Raw genomic sequence first — 24325 nt, 5'->3', positions numbered from 1 at the left:
CTCTGTACCATTAATAATTTAAAAGGAGTATTTGTGGCACCTTAGAGACTAACAAATTTATTAGAGCATAAGCTTTTGTGAGCTACAGCTCACTTCATCGGATGCATTTGGTGGATGAAGTGAGCTGTAGCTCACGAAAGCTTATGCTCTAATAAATTTGTTAGTCTCTAAAGTGCCACAAGTACTCCTTTTCTTTTTGCGAATACAGACTAACACGTCTGCTACTCTGAAACCCATTAATAATTTAGTATATCACAATTGTGCTTACAAGAATGCACCTGCAGTGCATAAATATATTAATCTTTTGGTGGTCTAGAATTGTAGAAGTCCATTATTGGCTATGGATGTGTCAGAAACCACTAACCTGAAAGCGTTTAATAAAAAAGGGACAATGAAGCCCACCCAGTGCCTGGAAAATGCTTCTTGAGACTGCTCCCCTCAAAGAAGGAAAGCAGTTGGGGAATCCTTCTCTTGAAGCAGCTTAGTGAGAATGAGACCCCTGTGAGTCCTTCTACAACCATATTTCTAACAGATAATAAACTACAAAGCCTCGCCCCTTTATGCTTATGCGCTTTGCTGAAATGGGGCCTAGGAGTGGCAAAAAGTATAATCCACAATGAGACTTGGAGGTTCCTTTTAGGTCACTTTTTTGTCTAATACATAAGTGAATTTAGGTCTTGCCTAAGGATTGAAAGCCCTGGACACTACTTGTCCCTGTCTGTCAGACATGGAGTGTGGCCATGCAAGTGTACCCATCACGGTTCTGCAACCCTGACCTTGAGCAACCACCTCTAAGGCTGAGGGATTAGTTTAGTGTCCACTCCAGCTTTGATTGGACTAATGCAGTGGTTCTCAACCTATTTACCATTGTGAGCCACATCCAATAGTACCTCTATGGCCCCGAGGATGTCACATGGCCTGCAGCTGTGTGGTGATTGGGCTGCAAGTGGCCCATGGGTCACAGGTTGAGAACCACTTGACAAACATAAACTGATTCAATATGGAAGAGAGAGATTTGGGAGCCTTACTGCCCTTTGAAAATCTCCCCCTACAGCTGTCTTTTCTTGTGCAGTGAGTCTCCAGGAACCAGTAGCATGCCATAGTTCTTTCTGGTATTGAATTAAATCCTCTTTGTCCTGCTACAGGTTTACCCTACCACAATGCGAGCTCTGGGGATGGGGACAAGTGGTTCACTATGTCGGATTGGAGCTATGGTGGCACCATTTATAGCACAAGTAAGATGCTTTTCCTGTTATCAGCCTGGTATGAGGTGGGGGTTGTCAGTGATGGGGAATGGAAAAAAAAGCCCTAGGATGGTATTTCTTCAGCTACCTTGGAAGAGCTTTCAGCACTGGTCTTTGTTTTTATAGGCACCATTCTGGTTTTTGGTAAACTCTATGCCCAGTGTTGCCCTTAGATGCACCCACAGATCTCCTGAAAGCTCATAGGTGCATGCATACACGTGTACATACTGACCTTTGTTTTTGCCAAGACATTGGGTCTTTGATATTTATGTGGACACTAGGATTAGTTATGTAGTCATTGCCAAAAAGACCCGCAGCAGTGGTGGCTCATGACTTTTTTGACAGGTGAGACACAAGTCACAAAATGGTTACGTTCCCCCCCAGTGTATAATTTAATAGCTATTAAAAGTTTATTTTATTTATAATGTTGTAGCAGCAGGAGGACTTGGGAGCTGGAGCTGCTGCTGTGACTACTTAGGCCACAACGGGGGGGTGGAGCTTGAGGCTGGCCTGGGAGTTGACAACAGCTCTTGGTTAACTTGGACAGCCGCCCTGAGGCTAGGGAGGCACAGGTCCCAAGCCCCACCCCTCTTGAGCCTGGCCTCAACTGCTATCATTCCCCAGCTGTGGCCCCTCCAAGCAGTGGTTGCTGCCGCAGCAATGCTGATAAAATGATTCCTCTGCACCGTAAATTGTCCTGGTAACAAGGCAGCTCCTTGAAGCACTCTTCGCTATCCCACATTTCAGCCTCACGCAACACCACATTCGTCAAACTTTCTAGTGTGGGGTTTCGCTACGGGCACATGGATTGTGCCATTTATACCAAATCATAATTTGTCCTTAAAGCTGTATAAATGTATCAGTTACATAAAAAAGAATATGCAAAAGGTATTGTGTAGCTTTTGGGAAGTCTTGGGTAGCCTGTGGCTCATGTTCCTGGACTGGCAAGCTGCTCCTGCCCTGCGTAAAGCTCTCTGTACAGAATGTAACTCGTTAGCGTGTGTTACACACTTTGTGGAAGCTGTTAGAACAGCTTGTTTTCTTGGCTATTATTGAATCCTTTAATCTCTTATCCATTTCACATCTTGATTCCTACCATGCACCCTGACCACAATCTTGTACTGCCGTGTGGAGATGATGCTTGAATTGTTTGTTTGTAGGTTCTCATGAGTGCTTCCTTCCTTGGGGCCTTGTGCCTTTTCTCAGGCGTGTGTGTGGTGTGTGCCATCTCTGCCTTCACTCTGCCCATAGAGACCAAAGGAAGAGCGCTCCAGGTTTGTAATATCTCATTTCTGACACAGCTACAGCTTTGTCCACATGAGAAAATGATACTGATTTAACTAATTCAGTTCAGAGGCTCCTAAAATCATTATCCTCTCCCAGATCCATAAAAAGCACACAAACCAAAATAACAGGTTTCAGAGAAGCAGCCGTGTTCGTCTGTATCCGCAAAAAGAAAAGGAGTACTTGTGGCACCTTAGAGACTAACAAATTTATTTGAACATAAGCTTTCATGAGCTACAGCTCACTTCATCGGATGCATTCAGTGGAAAATTCAGTGGGGAGATTTATATACACAGAGAACATGAAACAATGGGTGTTACCATACACACTGTAACAAGAGTGATTACTTAAGGTGAGCTATTACCAGCAGGAGACCAAAAAAAAACCTTTTGTAGTGATAATCAAAGTGGGCCATTTCCAGCAGTTGACAAGAATGTCTGAGGAACGGGGGGGGGGGGGGGGGGGGGGGAATAAACATGGGGAAATAGTTTTACTTTGTGTAATGACCCATCCACTCGCAGTCTTTATTTAAGCCTAAGTTAACTGTATCCAGTTTGCAAATTAATTCCAATTCGGCAGTCTCTCATTGAAGTCTGTTTTTGAAGTTTTTCTGTTGAAGAATTGCCACTTTTAGGTCTGTAATCGAGTGACCAAAGAGATTGAAGTGTTCTCCGACTGGTTTTTGAATGTTATAATTCTTGATGTCTGATTTGTGTCCATTTATTCTTTTACGGAGAGACTGTCCAATGTACATGGCAGAGGGGCACTGCTGGCACATGAGGACCTATAACACATTGGTAGATGTGCAGGTAAACGAGCCTCTGATAGTGTGGCTGATGTGATTAGGCCCTATGATGGTGTTCCCTCAATAGATTTATATCAACAAAAAAACTCCACCTTGATTATCACTACAAAAGGTTTTTCACCCCCTCTCTCCTGCTGGTAATAGCTCACTTTAAGTGATCACTTTCCTTACAGTGTATATGATAAAACCCATTCTTTCATATTCTGTGTATATAAATCTCCCCACTGTATTTTCTACTGAATGCATCCGATGAAGTGAGCTGTAGCTCACGAAAGCTTCTACTCAAATAAATTTGTTAGTCTCTAAGGTGCCACAAGTAAACCAAAATAAGTGTCTTTACCCACACAGGTTGGACTGATCTCTAACTAAGCCCTTGTCTTACTAGAAATACTTTGCCAGTATAGCTCTATTGGCATAGCTAGGCTGCCAGAGCACTGTCACCATACCTCATGCCAACTGAAGGGGTTTTCCTCTTGGCATAATACCACCACTACCTTCCTAAAAAAAGTGTCAGACAAGGACTTAAGGTTGTTTAATTACTCTGCCTCTGTGGGTAAAAGGCAGCAGAAGACTTGCATACTATTTAAACCCTTAAATGGTTAATAGTGCAATAATCAAACAAAAGCACTCCAAAAAATTGCATTACATGCAAGAGAAAAGCTTTGATCCATCTATAATTGACTTGACCTTATCTAATGATGACCTAGATAAATGGGCTGCATTCTTGTGAGCTAGTATCACAGCTGAAGTTTCAATGGACATCATCCTTTTTGCAGACAAGATCTATGGCCCCGATTTTGCTACCAGTTATGCTTTTCACAAAGGATTAATCAAGTATGCAGTTACTTGTGCACAAAAGTTAACTGGATTAGGGCCACAGGCTTTATTTTCAGCAGGGATGATGCCAATGCTTATGCACATGTGTAACTTTGCATACTTGATAACATCCTATTAACATCAATGGGATTAATTCTGCTCATAAAGTTATGCATGGCTGCAGATTCTAGACTAATGAATGTATTGTCCCTCGCTCTCTGATAGGAGGGATAGGAGGCCATATAAAATGCTGTCTGTATTCTTTAACACAGTGACATTTAAGGCCAAGGTGGCAATTTCTACATTGTGCCTTCCCAATCTGATGTAGGAAAAGTGTTGGTGCATTGTAGGCAGCTATATTTCAAGAGTAATTTTAGAAGTCTGCTCAATGTTATTTGAAAGAGACATAGGCTGAAAATATCCAGCCTTTGCATCAGATTCTAATCTTAGAGCAATCTTAGAATAGTGTATGGATCTTGCAAATACAAGGCAGGATTTTTGGACACATAAAAATACACATTTGTATCTGAGAGTGGAACCTGCTCCTGGTCCATAAGCCCCCGTTCTTTCAATTTGACTCTCTCCTTTTGTATCTTTCCCTTTTTTAGCAAACGAAATGAATGAAGACACTCAAAGTTGGCTCCTGTGTGAGAGAAAAAGGAACCCTTTGAATATTTTCTCAGGTGCAGTTGAGCTGCTTTCTATTGATTGCTTCTTGATGCCATTTCTGGAAAGAAGAGGCATAAATAATCATAGTTGAAGAGCACGCAAGCTACAGGATGCATTTGGAAAAACTGCTGTTTGCATGGTCTTTCCTGTGATTCAATAAATAGCTCTCTCCCCAACCCCTGGAGCAAGATGAAGCCTCTTCACTACTTTCAGGGTATGTCTACGCTACCCACCGGATCGGCGGGCAGAGTTCGATTTATCGCATTTAGTCTAGACGCCATAAATCGACCCCAAGCGCTCTCCCGCTGACTCCTGTACTCCAGCTCTGTGAGAGGCGCAGGCACAGTCAATGGGGGAGCGGTAGCAGTCAACTCACCACAGTAAGTCGATCCAAGTACATCGACTTCAACTACATTATTCATGTAGCTGAAGTTGAGCAACTTAGATTGGATCCCCTCCCCCCAGGGCTCAGTGTTGGCCCCATGCCACAAGATGGCCACTAAAATACGTGCGTCCTAGGCCCATCTCAGAGTTCCTGGTGTTGGGTAAGTTGGCATATTTACTTTACAGCTGGACTAAGGGGGAGGGTGTTTTTCCTTCATGAGTGGAATATGGTTTTTGCCATGGCAATCTGGCTTATAGCATGTGCATACTGATCAAGTACAACATTCCTTCCTCAAGGACCAAATACTCACATCGCTGGCACTGACACGTAAAAGCAAGTTTCACCTACCTCACCTTGCCCTCACAATGGGGCTTTTGGGTGATTGCTCTGGCCCTTACAATGTTTAGAGCTGGCTGGAATTTTTCCATTGGACACCTGCCAGCTTCTGTTTCTCCCCTCAGCAATCAGGGACCCTGGCACAAAGCTAGGCCCCCCCTTTTTTTTTAAATATAACTTCCATTAACGGATATTTCTGTAAGAAAGTTGTACAGAGCTCAATTAAAACAGCAGATACAAAACAGGGTTCAATACAGAGGAGTCAGAACCTGGGTGAAGGGGGCAGCTTTCCCGCTCAGACCCACAGAGGGAGCAAGGTCTGCATAGTTGCGGTGTGTTTGTATGCTGGAAATCTGAAGTGTTTTTTTTTTTTTAAACATTCCAAAATCATTCATCTTTTTCAAGACACCTCCATTTCATTACTGTGAAAGCTAAAGCTTCTCCCTTGGCTGCTACAGAACGAGGCTAATAGACACATTCAGTGTAACTGCTACCATTTAGAATTTTTTTAATCATGAGGGTAAAATGCAGCATTTACCAAGGGGCTAGGCTAAGGTTCAGTTAATAGGACATTGGGTTCAGTCAGGAGTCTTGGCTTCTAATCCTGCCACTGGCACAGACCTGCTGACTCCTTGGGGGAGTTACTTCACCTCTTTCCCCTCCCATGGTCTGTCTCTGTGTGGTGAGGAGACTGACAGTTAGGAGGTGTTGGAGATGAGTAAGCTACTGTTACCTTGCTAGTGGATACTTGCCCCACTATGGGAATACAATCTTGAGCTGATGCATTATAATATGAGGGAAGCACTCCTTGCCTTAATTGTGCCACTGCCCATGGAGAAGTTGGGTAGAAATTAATGTTTTTTTGCATAGAATTTCCTTTTCCTCAGCTGGCCACTAGAGGGGCTGCCCCTGGGAGTTGGAGGGTTCCCTACAGCTGCAGTTCTCAGGAGACAGGCTGATTCTCCCTCTAGGCAGGAGGGGGCATAGCTGGTGTCTGGGCTAGGGGGGTGTCCTGTCAGCTGCCAGTGTCTGAGGGGCACCCTGCAACTGGGCTCTGGGGGGATGAGGTGCATGTGTCTGGGCTGGGGGGGGGTGCCTTGGCCCCTAAGCTGGGCTCTGAGGGGAGGGGGTAGAGAAAAGTAATTTCCTTACACACAAATTCCCCAGGACTAGTGTTTTATCTGTTTTTTACAGACAGAGGTGCCGACAGGCATTTTGAAATAAATTATTTTGGTAATTAAAACAGGTAGGATTATATGGTGTCATTTTGACAAAAAAAAAATGCAGAACTTTAAAATACCAGTGCAGAATTTTTGGCACAGAACTCCCCGAGGAGTAAGCACATGAAACATGCCCAGTTGTACTTAAACAGTCTATCCTCTAATGCCCACAGCCCAGCTTCTCTACTTTGTGCCTGTATTGTGCCCTCTGTGCCTTCTAGCATAGTCTTTATCCCGAGGCAAGTTGTGTGTGGCAGCCATGGGGCAGGGGCCTGTCCCCAAACACTAGTTGTTTCAATACAGCTGCATGTAAGTATATGCATCTAGGAACAAAGAACATAATTCCTCTCATGTAAGTATGGCCTTAATCCTAGGAAATGGACTCTGAAAATGATTTGGGGTTGGTGATGGATAATCTGCTGATTGGCCATGAGCTCTCAGTGCAACACTGTAGCCAGCAGAGCTAGTGTGCTGCTGGCTCCATAAACAGGGGAGTAGAGAGGTTATTTTACCTCTATCTTTAGCACTGGTGCAACCACTGCATCCAATTCTGGTGCCTACAATTCAAGGATGGTGTTGTTTTTAAGACAGCTGGCCCCTGATACTTGTAAATTTAAAATAATTGATAATTCACTGAACTCAGCAGCAGCCCTACCCTCCATTCCAGAGAACCAAAATAAAGTAACAAAAGAGGCAACTGTTGATCTAAAACCTAAACTAAATGTTTGAGTTTCCTAGGTTTTTTAAAATAGTTTAGTTTTAGCAACTCCCCTTGTGTATTAGGGGGGTTTAGAACCCCCACCAATAGAATACATACTGCTACTAGAGCTCCAGGGTACCTCAGGTGGCAGCAGCAGACAGTTCTTATTCCAGAGGGGAGGTGACCCTGCCTCTGGCTTTTCTCACTTCATCCCTGCTGCACATCAAGGGCGTGCTGCAAACTTCCTAATATTTTATAATGAAAAATGGCAGGTAACCTACAGCTAAAGGAGCACTACCAGCCACCCTTCTACTAAGGCAAAGACTACTTACCTTACTATAATGCTCACCTTCAGTCGGTTTCTTCCCCCTCACTCCAGAGCTCTGCCACCAAGTAGTCATCAATGGTTGGGGCCAGCCTCTAAACTTCTGTGGTAACTATCATGTACACTAGAGCAGCAACCTATCTATCTGTTTGCTTACGTGCAGTATTGGTATAGACAGCTACCATAGTGCCCCACATTGGGAATAGTTTGGCTACAGCTGCCCTTCTGAAGTTTCCACATAAAACCAACCTGAATTAGGGCTTCTAACTGGTTTGTGGAGCACTCACAGACAGGTGCCTTTGAAAGGAAATTGTACTTAGGTCAGTGGAGCATCGAAGAGAACAGCTTGAGAACGGAGCATGGGTTGACATTTCACAAACACTGCCACAAGAGGGCTAGTGCAGTCAATGGCGGGGAGAAGGAGGAGAGCTGAACAACAGGGTCTCATGCTTTCCAACTTGAAGAGGAATTGCTATAGTGATGACTCAATCATCCAGGAGCGATCACCGTGACCACCTCCATGAAAGAAATGCAAAACTGCATTCCAAAAATGACATTTTTAGAAGTTCAATAAATTGCCTAAACAACCCTAGGTACAAGTATTCCTTCCTTGCAATTATGCCATTAACTCCCATTAGCACATGTACATTGAATCTGTCTTATCTTGTTCAGAGGACATCTTGTTCAGAGACATTTTAGTGCATCTCATTGCAGTAATGTATAGTGACCAAGAGAAATCCAACTGCTGGGATGAGAGGAACAACCTTCCTCACCTATAAAAACACCCCAAACAAATCCCTGATTTTTTAAATATTTTAATACAGCCCCCACTTTACATTTTAAATCACCAGTAACTTCTTCAGGGGGCAACTACAATTCCATTGTACCAGTCAGTATCCTAGGACAACAAAATAACCCCAAGCCATGAAAGCACATGGTGTAAAGTACAGTACAAAACTCAAATTCTGGCCAGCCACATGCCTTTGGTAAAATTAATGTCTGGTGATATTACATTTTCTTGAAACTGAGAAAGTCACACATTGAATTCATGTAACGTTTTAAAGTTTAATTCTGTATAAATTCTTTTCTTTAAATGAATATGAGCAGCTGTTATTCCAGACTGCCCTTTGAATAACATTCCACAAGTAGGATGGAAGGACTGAACTTCAGAGAATGGTCTCTCCCAATGCCTTGATCCCTTGTAGATTTCTGTTTGAGGGGGAAGGGTATAAAGTCTAGTAAACATCCACAAACGTACATGTCAAAGTGATCAAGACTTTTCCTCTTGACAACTGATAAATATTGGTTTAGTTTTAAAAAAATTCATTCCAGTACATGCGACATTCATTTAAGCAACTGGCGCTCCTCGCCTTTGAGGCGTTTTTTCCGGGGCTGTACAAAATCATCATCGGAGTCATCACTAAATTCTGGATTCTCTCTCTCACTCCGATAGTAGGGTTGTATAGGGAATTCTCTCTCTGGATAAAGGGTCTTTAGGAGTTCTTCAAAGTAGGCTTCAAGTTTCATGCCAGCATCAGCCACTTCTGAATCAGGCTGTTGGGTGAGTTTACAATAATCAGTGCATCATAAAATAGTTTGACATTTATAGCACCCAAAGAATCTCAAAGTGCAAAAATCAACTAGCAATAAGACAAACACATCTCTGGGACATGGGTGGAAAACAACCAGCACACAGAACTCTGCAAAAATCAGTGGTAGAGGGGAAATTTTGGCTAAGGACATCACAGCTAATTCCTTCTCTTACAAAATGGACATAAAATCTAATGTTCAAGAATAGACAGGATCATTGGTTTAAGATCTCCACTGAAAAAGCCACTTAAGAGATCATACATGGTACAAAATTTAGTCACTTCAGAAATGGAAGGGTTAGGTCAATTGTGCCACTAAGACGACAGAGTATTTTGTACCAGATGCTTTGACTGCTATGATGCCATTTTTCCGCCTCTCTCATATACACAGCAGAATATAAAATGTTACTGACATGGATGATTATATCTTAGCACAATAGCCAGCCCCAAGATGTTTCACATCAGCGCCCTGGCCAGTTTCCTGGTTTAAGCAGAGGCTAATAGCTAAAGCCAGATCTAGTCAGGTCTGCCTCCTTCCTGCCCTACATGGGACATTTCTCTCTTCCCCAGGGTTCCACCCCTCACTTCAAATGAGGAATCAGCAGATGGCTAACAAAGCCAGCAGTGGCCAAGGAGTTCTTGGCATGGCAGTCAGAAGCCACTGTGTACTTAAGAGGTTGACTGAAGGGCAGGACAAGGTGGGTGGGGAATGAAAGGCTCACTACTCATTGAAGGATCAGGGAAGGGAGGAAGGACAGTGGAAAGGATATTATTCTGAAGATAAGAGGCAAAAGGCAGAGAGTCTAAGACAGGTATAGAGAAAGAGAGAGATAACTGTTAAATAAGCATGCATAATAATGTTATAAGAAATGTAAAAGGGAATTTTTCTGTTTTCTGTATATGTCAAGGTTACAGCTCTCAAAACTCTGCTAAAACAACTTTAAAGGTTGTAAAAATCAGAAAGCTGGTTTGTCTTTTATCTACAGTAGCTTCTTGGTTTGTGTAGCTAACAGGGCTAAGCAAACCAGACAAGGTGCGAGATTTACTAGCCAGGCGAAGATCTTGGACTAGGGAGGATGGATATTAACTAGACAGAACTAGTGAAGTTCAAGGTCACAAAATGAAGATAAGTACAAGACACATGAAAGCAATGAAAAGACAGCTAGATTGAGTAAGAAGGAGGGTAGCAATGGTTAAAAAGACAAGATATACCAATTAGAGTTTTTGAAGAATAAGTAAAAGATGTACTAGAGTTACGACGGTGTGTATATGAAAATGTTTCGAATAGAATGTTGACAGATAAGGAACTTTAAACAATCGGTGCCGGTATGAGACAAGGTATAAAAGGACATGTGGAGCAATGCAGGATCCCTACCAGATTGGACCAGAATGGCTCTAATGAGAACAGAAACAGACTACCTGTGCCCCAGGACTGTATCCTGCTCTGATCTGCTTTATTTATGCTCTATACTTAGTTAAGGTGGTAATATAGTGTCCTAAAATTTTCTTAAAGTTTTCAACTAATTAAGCTTAAGTAACTGGTGTGGATTGTGCCTTTCACCCACCAGACAGAAGCCATATTAAATCTGCTCCTATCCATTTCCATAGAATAAATGGTTAAACTGTAACTGCACTTTGAGATGTGATCCAGATGTTTATTCCAAGTAAGTTTTTGCACATGCTGGAGCCAGAGACTTTTGCCTAGCAGTAACCGTAGAGCAGTGGCACTCATGCTTCATGCCTGTAGCCCCTCCCTTGGCTATATGAGGCAACAAAGCCCGACTCCCTTCAGTTCTTTTCCATTGAATGTTCGGGGAAGACTGATGCTGAGGGGATGGTGGGTGGATTGTGGTATACATGTTTGCATCCTATCTAGAAGAACCAGAGTTACAAAAAGTAATTGTTTAGTCTTCTTTCAGTAGATGCAGACACATATTCCAAGTAGATAATGAGCGAACCCCATCTGGAGCGAGGATTTAGCGTCCACCTGAGCAAGGATTGCAGGACTGCTCTTCTGACATTAGTGTCTGCTCTGGAAGAAGAAGTGATTGTGTAATGATCTGTCAAAGTATACACAGACAACCCTCTGACCACTCTACAAATGTCTAATATGGAAATATCATTGAGGAATGCCACCAAAGTTGCCTGTGCTCTCGTCAAATGTGCCCATATCTGCTGAGGACATGTAACTGATGCTATTTCATATGCAGTATTGAAGTGAGATGTAATCCATCTAGAGATGGATAACAGAGACCGCTTGACCCTTCATATGGTCTGTATATGATACAAACAGGGCAAGGCGAAGCACAAAACTGTTCTGTCTTGTTCTGATAAAAGGCTAGACAGCGTCTAACATCTAATATATGGAGGCATTGCTCCTCTGGAGAGGAATGCAGCTTGGGGAAAAATACAGGCAAATACACTATCTGGTTCAAGTGAAACTGAGACCAATTTGGATACAAAACTTTAGATGGGACCGAAGCATAATCCTGTCCCTGGAAAACTGTGTTTAAGGAGGACCAGCCATCAGGGCCTGCAACTCACCCCTTCTGGCACAGGTAATGGCTATCAAGGATGCAGTTTTCTGGGACAGGAGGCAGGAAGCAAGGGGCTTACATGGTGGCCCCATTAGACCCACTAAAACCATGTTCAGGTTCCCACAAGGGGACTAGCTCTCTGACCAGAGGATGCAAGTGGAGTAGTTCTTTCAAAAATCTCATCACCATGGCATTTGAGAAAACTATTTCCCTTGGACAGGCAGATGAAATGAGATTTCAGTCTTCAGGGACCACTCGTGGGTCAGGGAGAAAACCCAGTGAGATGATCCATGAGATGGTTCTGGACCCCTGGTAAGGGGACAGCTATTGGGGTGGTATGATCTGATACAGACCTGTCACAGGTTGATTGCCTCCAGGCAGAGTGCTCTGTTGTGGGTTCCCCCCCTTTTTTGTTCACATAGTACATCACGGTAATATTATCTGTGAGTATGTGAACCACTGAATGCCTGATTCAGTCCCAGAAGGCACAACGTGTTGTGGATGGCCCGAAGCTCCACACTGATATGAAGCAAGGTCTCCTGTTCCAACCACAGACCCTGCACCTCCAGCAAGTGCAGATGTGCTCCCAAAAACAGAAGGGAGGTGGTGGGAGAGGGCCGAGTGAAGGGGACTCATTGGCACATATTAGATGGGGACTCCTACCAGTGCAAGGACTCCAGGATTGATGAATGAAGGTGAACCAACCTGTCTAGAGAATACAGGGCAAGGCTGTAAACCATCCTGAACTACATCTGAAGAGGACAAAGGCGTAACCGGGCAAGATGGACCACCTGGGTGCTATTGATGGAGGTACAGCTCCCTGTTCCCATGTGGACTGTCATGGACAGCTGATTGCAAACTGAGGCACAGCTGTGGAATCATCTGGAAGTGATTGGTCATCAAGAACACCCTTGACCTTGTGGAATCTAACAGGGCCCTAGTGAACACTATTCACTGAGTGGGGGCCAAAGTCCCAAAAAGTCAAGAAAGTGTAGTATAGTATTAATGTGGGCAAGAACCTCCCCTCTGGAGCCTGCAGCAACCAGTCATCAAGGTAAGGGAAGATATGGATTTCCTTCCTCTTCAGATATGCCATGACTACCACCATGCATTTGGTGAAGACTCGGGGGCGCGGCAGAAGAGAGGCCGAACGGGAGAATCACGTATTGAAAGTGGCAGTCTCTTACCATGAAGCAAAGATACTTCCTGCGACTCAGCAGAATGGCCACATGGAAGTAGGTGTCTTGAAGGACCAGAGCAGCAAGCAAGCCATTTGGAGACAAAGCAGGGAGGATAGATATATACAAGGAACTGAGGGGGTTTGGGGTACCACCGCTGCTGCATATATCCAGGGGAGGCATGAATGCCACCCCTCTACAGGTACTGCTAGGCAAAAGGCTCTGGAGCATGGGGCACGCATACACCTACTTAGAATACACATTTGCATCTACTCAAAGAAGAATTAACGCATATTTAATCCTGGTGTAATAACAATTAAACCAAACTGTTTGCTACTGACTTCTTTCCCTTCTTCCTTCTATGGGACTGTCTCTACTACATACTAATCTAATACAAAAGTAATTTCAAGTGAAATCTATAATTTAATTGAATAGGTCTCATAATCAAAGCAAGATTAATTCACAAAGTTATGTCATGTCATTTGCATAAAGAAATTCTACCACCTGCCACAAATTCTGCTTTCTTGGAAATATGTAAACTTGTAAAACTATACGGTTTTACTTTTCTGACCTCATTAAACTCAGCACAATTTTGGAAAATCAGTCTGAAATCAGCCACAAAATCTTCTGGTTTCATATACAGCGGATAGTTCACTTGCAGTCTTTTTTTGATTGTTGACAAGTCCATAGGCTTCTTTATTATTTTGTAGTATTCAGGCACCTAAAAGAAAAAAAAAAATCAATGCAATCAGATCTCTCTCTCTCTCTCTCTCACACACACACACACACACACACACACACACACACACACTTTTAATCATCATCTCCTCCAGCCAAATACTATTCAGTTTAACTCCTGAATATAGTTTTAAGATGTAAACATAATGCCTTCTTCCTTGAGACTGGCTCCCTGTGAGTAGCGAGACACAACTCTGCTTACCTTTCTGATAAGATAAAGGATGTATTTGGATTTATTTCTACACCACTAAGGCTTGGTCTGCACTACAGACATTAGGTCGACATAAGACAGCTTACATCGAACTACCTGTGTAAGTGTCTATACTACAATTTTTCTCCCAATGATTTAACTTGCCCGCTATGTTGACCTAATAACTCCACCTCAGAGCTGTAGCACTTAGGTTGATGCAGCGTCTGTGTGGACATTGCATTGCTTACATTGCCTGTTGATGCCTTTCACAGCCCGTCCGTACCCCATAATGCCTCGCTTGCATTGGTGCAAGTGCTCCTGGTGAGGCTGTGCACCGCCGACAGAAGGAGCATAGTGTGGACACGAAGAACGAATGTAATTACCATGGTGGCTGTAGGGCAAGCTAACTTAAGTCTATTTAATTTTGTAGTATAGACATACCCTAAGTGTTCTCCATACTACTGTAAATGAAAATGGCAAGACTAGTTAAAGATGCATTTGAGATATAAACAGCTATCTATCGATCTATATATATTAGTACCAATAAATGATTTAAACTATTACTTCAATCCTTTCACCTGTGAAGCCAGGTAATAATACAGTGGTGCCCAAACTTTTCCTGTTCTCCCCCAGCCCTTACCAGTAACGGAATCTGTCTGCGTCCCCCTCCATTACTGCACAGTTGGCTCAGCAGAGGAGCTTGGGCTGAAGGCAGAGCTGGAGGCTGAACTGGGGCTGGGGGAAAAGCTGGGGCTAGAGGTGGAGCTGGCCTGGAGATGGAGAGGGAATGAGGGCATAGTTGGGCTGATGGTGGAGCAGGGGGGAGCTGGACTCAGGGGGGAGTGGAGATGGGGGAGGGTGGGGCTCCTTCCCCACCCCCCCCATGGGGGCTGTCCCAGGCCCTACCAATGCGCACCCTCAAATGTTCCTCTGTGCCCCCCAATGGGATGCGCCCCACAGTTTGGGGACAACTATCTTAATATATGGGGTCCAACTGTACAGGAGATTTACAAATTTAAGATAGCTTTTCTGAAACTCATGTCATGGTTTTGAACTCCCGTATCTGACAACCTGCTCAGGCAAGAACTACAGTGCACTCAAGGTGGGTGGAGTGATTTCCCTGCTATCCAACAGAACAGAACCTGTATTTCAAGTTCTGATGGTTCACAAGATATTGGACCTAAAAACATGCGACTGATCTAGGCTGAGTATTGTAAGGACTCTGCCTCAGGAGGAAGAGCAAATATTTCTGAGACAGAGGTTTTTTATTTTTTAATACAGTAACTGATAGAAAGCAGCTCAAAGTGTTGGAATATTAGAAGCAGTCTGGAGTGAAATCAGTGGGCAAAATGCAGGTGAGGCTCTCAAAAATAAAGAAATGTAATGTATCTTATAGCTACTGCCATGTATGCAGGGCACATTTTTGTTTTAAAAAAATGAGTTTTCAAAACTATTTTTCAAAGGGATTTAAACCTCAGTATTCTATAGTAGAAATACTCAGTAATATTTTACATCTTTATGCATCTCTTCATCTCCTCCTTTTTAAATATTGATTTTAAACAAAATCAGAAATTTAACTCCAAAAATGAGTCATTGTTTCAATGTCTCCACAATAAAAGGGTACGTTTTCTTTCACTTAGATCTGCCATTTTACGGATACATCAGTGCTTAGCTATAATAGCAATAGGCACCATAGAGGAACCGCAGATAGCTGCAGTCTTAGAACAGAGGAAATACAGCACAATATTTGACTAGATGAAAAAGTGGTTCATGTAACTTCACTTTAAAAAAAGTTAACTTGCCTTACAGCAACATGAAGTTTTCCAAAGGTGCATTTCCTTTGTCAAACCAAAATAAACTATCAGATTAGCAGCTTCCTGTGTATGTTTAATTAAACATATGACACTTTAAAAAGAAGATAGAGGGTACTTAAGGCATGAAGGTGCAAATTTTAAAAGATGCAATTTTGTATGCTCCTGCCTGGCTCCTATGCACAAACAATGAGCAAATCCTGACTTGCATGTCAGCAGGAGATGTGGATAAAATTTGGTCTTTAAAAATTTCGTCGTTAATTTGTGTGCAATTTTTCTCTCTGCAATTAGATGCAACAATTAGAACAGCTAATTTATTTCACATTCCAGATTTATGAACCAGAAGCCATTCTTTTTCCCCATCCACCAACAATCTAGGCAGATCTGTGAAGAATTTTAAGATGTAGTCCAAGTTGGGAAGTTAATGTATGCGCTTGTACTACTGACATTACAGAAAGAGAGACTTCCCTTAAGGCTCAACTACACTTACAACGGTGCAGCTATATCGTTTAGTGAAGACTCTACCTACGCTGATGGGAGAGCTTCTCCTATTGGTGTAGATACTCCACCTTCCCACGAGGTGATAGTTATGTCAATGGTAGAAGCCTTCCTATCCACATAGTGCTGTCTGCACTGGGCATTAGGTTGGTATAACTACATCAGGTGTGGAAAATATTGGTATATATTGGTAGCGTAGATCAAGCCTCTCCTTCCATTTTGAGTTCACACAAGTAAATGCTTCATTGCTGTTAAATGTAAATAGCATCATTCATTATGCAATTCAATGATGTGCCAACAAGATGAAGTAGGAAAACCAGAAGTTAAGGGTTAAGTCATGTTTCATGCATAAGAGGCATGATTTTAAGATGTAGCGTACACTTTATAGTAAAGTTTGTTCATTTACTGCAATTGGTAACTAAGTCTCACCTTAATCTCTGCTCAGATTCAGTGAGTATAGAAATTCCATGCATCTAGTATCAACCTTTTACCACTATCCTACATTTAGATATTTGTTACATTAAATATCTGGAGTAGATTACTCTTCTGATGATGGATTTGTTACCAGTAATGCCCACAGAAGTGCTGGTGCCAAGTGCTCTGACTCTTTTATAAGGCAAAAAATGACAATGTACATACTGTAGGAGGAACTGGATCTTGAAAAGCCAGGCTCATTTCATGGCAGTAGAGGTACAGCAGTAGCCTTTCACACTTCTGTATATATATAGAGAAAGACAGAATGCCTATGTATTAGAGAATACTGCAATTTTACCTTTAATAATTTATTATGCTAAAAAATTCAGGCAGACGTTTAACACTTCCCTGGTCCCCCAAAAGATCAAGCACATTTGAAAATTTCAGACAGTCGATGAAAGCAAGTCAATCATTACCAAGAAGCCTAATTCTGTTTTTTCCCACAGTGCCATCCAAGAGAGTGCCCCCCTGGCTGCCGTTCTGCCTAGAGTGTCTGGCGCTGCACAGACTGCAGGGTGAGAAGCACACCTCAGATCAAGTTCTCCTTATAATAGGAGCCTCCATTTTATACCTATAGACTAAAGCTAGAGTGCAAAAAGCCCCATAGAACCCAAAATTAACTAAAATTACTAAATTAATCTACTAATACTAGGTAAAATACAAAAACCAAGAGGCTCTGGGAAACAATTTTTCCAGAACATTAGGTCAAAGAGACTGAGCCCAGGTTTCTGTTCTTCACACTGCCACAGTTGGAAGGAACAGAGGTGGGTTTTATAGCTTCACCTCTAATATTAAGAGTCACAAAGGGAGAACACAACATGCAGGCCCTGCTCCAGAGGCTTCTACTAGTCCAACTGTGACACCAGAACACCTCTCAATATTGGGGATATGCAGCGGCCCGTAAGAAAAATAATACTAAAGACTTCACAGTGCTCTATGAATGAAAAAGAGCCTTCAGAATAGGCCTGTTCCAGGTGGGGGAAACCAAGGCAAAAGATATTTAACATCTTACTCAAGACAACTGAAGAGCACTCAGTGATTCTTGGCTATATTTTAAATGTACGGCCAAGTTCTCAGAGCTGATTTAGAAATCCTCCAGTGAACTCTTATTATTACTACCAACTATATAAAAAGCAGCATTTACAAAACGACCGGACAAGCAGACTGGTTGAATGAACGTATCCTCACCCGCCGATCTATTGGTGCCAATCCCATACAACTTTCTAGTTTTCTTTTTTCAGAGCTCTGATTGGGATTATCACAATCATATTCTACTTCCAGCTTCGACAAGTCCCGACAGAACGTGCAAATCCACTCTCCTCTAAACAAGGGGGAAAACAGATGTATTACTCCGGGCACCTGCTAAAGTTTCATGGTCTTGAATAGAGGGTTTCCAAATGCCTTTGGACAAGTTGTTCATTTCTATTTTCTTTTTGCCCTGTGTCAATTTTTTTGCAACCACCAAAAGGATGGATAAGGATGGTAAAGGGACAGCTCTTTGAAAGAAAAGCTCACTCATTCCTGGATGTATTTTTTTGGAATAGTTTTACACCAAAAATAGCATCTATTTCCACTAGTTTTGAAACCGTTCATATGGATTTACAAATTAAATTCAAATTGTAATAGCAGGTGCAGTTGCTGGTTAGGAGGCAATCTGAAGAAAAAAGAAGTACAAGAGGAAAGGAGAAAAAATTAAAATTTTGGGATGAAAAATGGAACAGAATAGGCAGAGTACAAAACAAAATTCAGAAACACCACAAAAATAGAGCAATGGAGAGGTTGGGACCTGTGGGAAGTATATTTTCTCATTAGAAGTCAGCTATAGGCTATAGTTTTCTATTCTTAACAAAATAACTTTTCAGCTTTTTTTTCCTCCATCTCAGTTATTCTTGAGGGAAAACTCTAAATAGCAGGGGAATAATGGTTCACAAACTACTTTTCCTAACTGCCCTTCCCCCCTACCATTAGTGATGCCCTTGAATCCTTGAGCAATCCTAGTGAATGTTTGTGGTTTAGTAAAATTCTTTACAGAGACACCTGCATCTTCACGAATAACCACAATACTGCTGAATTGTATTAACTTGCTTACAAGAATGAATAAAGACAGAATTCAGCTATGATTGATTATGAAAAGTACACTATTAACATGCATGCATGTACCACATATCTGATCTAATAATATAAATATGACCTCCGGCATTGGGGTTAGTTTCAGGAGCAAGTTAAAATTACTTCTGACAGTGACACCTGTTAAAGCCTACATCAGAACTACAAGTCCTCCAAAAAACAGACATACATCCTATTAGGATAATTAAAAGTTTTCTAGTTTCTCCTAGGCTAGCCTGAGCCTGGAGGGTAATGAGTGACTAACTCTTTTGAAGGCAAATGTCAGTTTGTTTGTTTTTATTTTGAGAATTAACAACTATTTATATTTTAGTAGCACCTAACCACCTGTAACAGAGGGAGCCTGTGCTAGGTGCAGTACAGAGGTATATCTGGGTCTCGGCCCATCTCTAAGACAACAAGAAACATATGAAGGAGATATTCAAATGTATTCAAATCATGGCAGAAATGGATCTTGAGCACAAGAGAATAGTAGCCTTAAGGATCAGTATGGGGAAGATGTTCCATTCACTGAAGAAATCATAAATTTATTGAAGGCATGAAAAAAAATCAAGGCTGGCATTGCTGGTATAGTAAAAAAAAATCTGGTGCTGAGGGATGGAGTTTTAAGACCCATAAGGTAAGAGTAACTCACTAATATTATTGCATAGTATATATATACACACAGGTAACATATGAAAAATTAGAAGCCTGCTAAAATTATGTTCTTAAAATGTGTGCCAGGCAGGATAAGATACTCCACCCAATACAAAGGAATGTGCCTCCAAGGTAAATCAAGAGACAACTGAAAATATATTTACATAAGGTAAACAAAGCCATCAAGTTAACCAGGGGAGGAAGCAACCACTCAACTATCACTACTAGGGAAGGAACTAGCATGAAGTCTTCACCAGACCATGTGGCATCTCTTCCCAGCAGAAAGAAGAAAAGAACTTTACCAGAGAATACATTACACAGGTTCACTGGTCTATGAAGAAGGGGGAGCAAACTCAAGTTATCTTTCACCTGAAGAGACAAAGGAACCAAGCACTTTGTCCAAGACCCTTCACAGATCTCAGAGTTTGGTCAGCCATGCTGGAAAAGAGACTGTGAACAAGAGAGTCTAATTTGTTAAATAAGGTTTTAGCCTAAAAAGCATATTTTTATTTTTATTTGCTTGTTACCCTTTCTACCTTTATTCTTTACACTGGGTATCACTTAATCCTACGTTCTTTTGTTAAATACACTTGTTTTACTTTTACGATAAGTCAATTCAGCACTGTTCGAAGGGAAGGGTGTGTTAATCCCAGTTAAGCTACCTGTCTGCAGTATACTGTCTCCTTAAAAGAGCAACAAACCTAATAACTTTTCTAAGTATTCAGTAAGAGGGCTGGACACTATAGGGCAGTGGCTCTCAACCTATTTACAATTGCGGGACGTATACTTGACCCACAGTGTATTATGTGGGCCGCATCCAATACTACCCTTATGGCCCTGAGGATGTCACATGGGCCACAGCTGTGTGTTGACTGGGCTGCAAGTGGCCCACAGGCTGCAGGTTGAGAACCACTGCTGTAGGGAGACATCTCTGGGGAAGTTGGGGTTCACTCCCTTACCCACAAGGCAAGGTTTGGACTGACAGAGTGCTGAAGAGTTTGCTGGGAAGGCATATGAGCTTGTGTGTCAGGGAGCTGTCTTCATACATCTTAGCAGCAGCAAAACTCACTTGGTGAGGCTAAGATGGGTAACACAGTAACTCACAATTCTCAATCCTAGCAGCTTTTCACACATATTTAGCCATGAAAAGAGTATGTTAGGGACACGGTATGACAGCACTTTTGGTGGAGCGAAGAGAAAAGATGGAAAGGGATTCAAAATAGAGTACAAGGAGAACAATTCAAGGCAATGGCTGTAACAGCATGTTCAGGGTGAAGGGCTGCAAGTAGGAGAGGCAGTTGGAGTCCTGGGTAACTATTTTGAAGGGAATGGGCCAGAAGACAGTAAGGGGCAAAAGAGGGAGTGAGGGAAGGTTGACAGGATGGGATGGGGCTGAGGGGCAGGTTTAGAGATGGGAGTTCAAGTGTGAAATCTCAGTATCTGTGACAGTGCTGCTCAGAGTACTGGCCACTAATATTACTATGCACTTTACAGATTTGAGCCCCACTTGGAAACTTCTTTTTTTGCTCTTTGCCCAATTGAATAAGCTCAGTAAAAGCCACAGCCAAAGAAAAGTTGAAACTTTAGAAAGGTATTTCTGGAATGTTTAGAAATCCCAATAACTGTACAATGTGACATGAAAACAATGACATTTTCCTTTACACTGAGAGGACAACATTTAACTAATAAAAAACAGCTTGTTATCCATCATATTCATACAGTCTTTGCTTATGCACCGAGGAAACAAAATTGTAGAAAGCTTTTATGGTCAGCAAAATAACACCGCTGTATTTAAAGGAAGACAGCCCCATAGTTTGGAGATTCAAAAGGCACATATTCAATGTGCATAGACTAAGTACAGTACTTGAATATAACTGGTATTTCAAAGCCTGATGTGCTACTAGCAATCGTTCTCCTCAAAGCATGTAAGCAGAGCTGACCAGTGTAGAAACTGTAAACTAAACCAGTATTTAACATTTATATCAAATCACTGAACGCTGACCATCTTATGGTAAACATATTTGTATCCTTGTTCAATACTAGCTTAAGTCTTTTATCCAATGCTCCCATACCAGAGTGTCACAAAAATGTCATTTTTACTTTGGCAAAGCAGCTGACACCAATAATAAGCTTTAGAAATACTAAGGATAAGTATCTATTTTCAAACATTTATACTTGATAGAAAAATGGATTTTTAATCTTCTGATTGTTCCAGCTGGGCTCAGCAAATTGCAGTTGCCTTCCAACAAACCAATTAAGGCCTATAAAGATTAGTCTTGCTTCTTCTCAGTGCTTACTGAGGTAGTTTTTAAAATATTATCAGCAGACAGCAAGCACTGTCCCCAATGGCTGATGTGGCCCCTGTTTAATACTGCACCAGCAGAGCTTTTTCTTTAAAATAATTAAAATAAAAAAAAAAAAAAAAAGGTTTGCTGTCCTTAAAGGATTCTGTTTAGAATGGTGGTGATTCTATGGCCCAATTTTGTGGCTGCTTATATCTGGGCCATCTATTATCTGTAATCTTGCCAAGAAACTGCAACATTTTATAATAGCTTTTGCAGCAGCACTAGTTCAGGTTACACAACTCAAATTTAGTTAAATCCTGGTTTTCACCGACTCAAACTTTCTTAGGGCTTGTTTATATGTACAGAGTTGCAGGGATGCAGCGACACCGCTGTAGTGTGTCTGGTGAAGACGTTGTATGCCAATAGGCAAGAGCTCTGTCATCGGCATAATAAAATCATCTCCGCAAGAGGAGATAGCTATGTTGGTGTTAGAAGCTCTCCTGCCAACATAGTGCTGTCCACACCAGTGCTTATGTTGGTGTAACTTATGTTGCTCAGGGGGGTGGTTTACTCACCCCCCTGAGCAACATGAATTATGCCAACATAAGCTGTAGTGTAGAGATAACCTTAGAGTTATCTTTTGGGGCAGAAGCGTCCTCTACTTGGCCTCACAACTCAAAGATGGTTTCTTTTGAGCAAAGTTTGGACAAAATTCATTTGGTCATTTTTACCTAGGAAAGTTCATCAGTGAAGGGACATGACAAGAAAGGTGGAACACTTTAGGGCATTTCTCACAACACAGGAGCTCCCCTCCATTCTGACACACTGCACACCAGTCCTCATTGGGGTCATCCTCTTTTCTGCTGTCTCCAGTGTGAGGGGTACCCATCCATGCTGTCTTCCCACTGGATGTATTCTCCTGAAGTATCCCTGGTCTGTCACCTGTGCTATCTGGAGCATCTGTTCTTAAGACTGTTTTGTCAGAAGTGGTATTATGACTGCTATCCAATAGCAGTGAGGTGAGTATGCTTCTTGAAAAGTTGGTCTGTAGGAAAAATGCAAAGATGCTAAGATACATCTAGATGCCAGGCTGTCAGGTATAATTATCAATGCATAAACATATTGAAAATAAAAACATTACTTTTTTCCACATGTATTGTTAGTCATGCCCCTTATAACCCCTACACAGGGATCATCACTGTTATGGCTTCAGCCAATTTAATACAGCAAACTAGTATAACAGGACCCAAGTAGGTTAGCTCTGACTGCTTCCAATAGAAAACTATAATAATCTTCCAGTAGCAAATAGGTCTTGCACTCCTAAAGTTGAGCATACGCATTAGAAGTAGCAAAATTTCCAAACACCATGTGAAAAAATTTACAGTATTTTTAAGCTTCCCCCTACCTCCCAGATCCCCACAGACTATGGCAGTCTGATCATGTCAGTTATTCAGTCATCCCAGTTTATTAAGAAATATAACTTGGTTTGGAATCTCACTTCATCCCTTCTTAAAAAACAAACAAACAAATGCAATAAACCACACCCACTAACACATTATGTGCTTCTCTTAAAGTTAACATCTAAGAGTAACGCTCTAACTGAATATTTGTAATTTATTCTATTTCCAATAAACGAAAACACCCTCCCCAAAACCCAAACTCAGAAGAGATTCTTTATTATTGTTAATATTACATTCCGAGGCCGGGATTCTTCATCTGTTTCTTGCTTCACTATAACAATTGGGAAATCATAGTTCTCATGGGATGTACCAGACTCCTGTTTAATCCTGATTGGCTCCAACATGACAACAGGGACTCTGTGTGTAGAATCAGCTCCTGGAGGCCTGCTGGAGGAGCCGGAGCTATAGAGAATGAGAAGAGGCAGAAAGAAGAGAAATGAAGAACAGTGAGTTGTTGGACATCATCGGCACCATTCAAGAGAGCACAGTGCTTTCAGAAAAATCAAACCTCTTGTAGTGATTAAGAATCATGACCCTGGAATACTACAGTATTTTCCATTCTCTACATTTTGAGGCTAGAGCACTACCCACCATAGAAAAAAATCTTCAGGTTTTTTAAAATAGAATAATAAAAGGGTGGGAGGAGAATGATAATCTAATCCTAGGACTGCAGAATTGCTCAGAGTTTTATTTTCTATAGGTCAGAGGTTTGGAATACAGCATTGGTTTGTTTGTTTTTTTAGGTCCCATGGTGAATGCACTTATCTCATTAAACTCCACCCAATACAAATTTTAACAAAACCTAAAAAATAGCAATATTTTGGGAAGTTTTTGAGAGGAGAACAGTTACATTTTTGGAGAAAGTAAATGTCATTCCAGCAATGTCCACTCAACCACCACACACTGGACTATATCCAGTCAGGTCCTTCCCTCAGAATCAGGTTCCATGTCACTGCTTTTGTACATAATCATAACAAAAAGAGAGAAAAGACATCTTAACCTTAAATTACGATGGAATTTC

General features: G+C 41.8%; 2 protein-coding genes across 9 annotated transcripts in view; one reads left to right on the top strand and one right to left on the bottom strand.

The window, feature by feature from the left end:
* SVOPL (SVOP like) overlaps positions 1–4994 on the top strand; it is a 33169-nt gene extending 28175 nt beyond the window's left edge. For all 3 annotated transcript variants that reach the window (XM_038391331.2, XM_038391413.2, XM_043518918.1), the window contains 3 exons: positions 1146–1235; positions 2405–2518; positions 4758–4994. In XM_038391331.2, the coding sequence (XP_038247259.1) occupies positions 1146–1235; positions 2405–2518; positions 4758–4769 (216 nt within the window). In that variant the 3' untranslated portion in view covers positions 4770–4994. The remainder of the gene's footprint in view (positions 1–1145; positions 1236–2404; positions 2519–4757) is intronic.
* Positions 4995–8594: 3600 nt separating this feature from the next.
* The window catches only part of TRIM24 (tripartite motif containing 24), a 136581-nt gene continuing 120850 nt past the window's right edge, over positions 8595–24325 (bottom strand). For 5 of the 6 annotated variants that reach the window (XM_043518896.1, XM_038387842.1, XM_038387850.1 and 2 more), the window contains 6 exons: positions 23538–23706; positions 22576–22889; positions 17988–18120; positions 16965–17039; positions 13660–13809; positions 8595–9338 (listed from right to left, as the gene is read on the bottom strand). In XM_043518896.1, the coding sequence (XP_043374831.1) occupies positions 9129–9338; positions 13660–13809; positions 16965–17039; positions 17988–18120; positions 22576–22889; positions 23538–23706 (1051 nt within the window). In that variant the 3' untranslated portion in view covers positions 8595–9128. Of the gene's footprint in view, positions 9339–13659; positions 13810–16964; positions 17040–17987; positions 18121–22575; positions 22890–23537; positions 23707–24325 lie in introns of those variants that run through there. The other variant, XM_043518906.1, reaches the window with a different exon arrangement.

Source organism: Dermochelys coriacea, chromosome 1 (assembly GCF_009764565.3).
Source record: "Dermochelys coriacea isolate rDerCor1 chromosome 1, rDerCor1.pri.v4, whole genome shotgun sequence".
Taxonomy (NCBI): domain Eukaryota; kingdom Metazoa; phylum Chordata; order Testudines; family Dermochelyidae; genus Dermochelys; species Dermochelys coriacea.
Note: the sequence above shows the minus strand (reverse complement) of the source record. Positions and strands in the feature narration are given on the sequence as shown.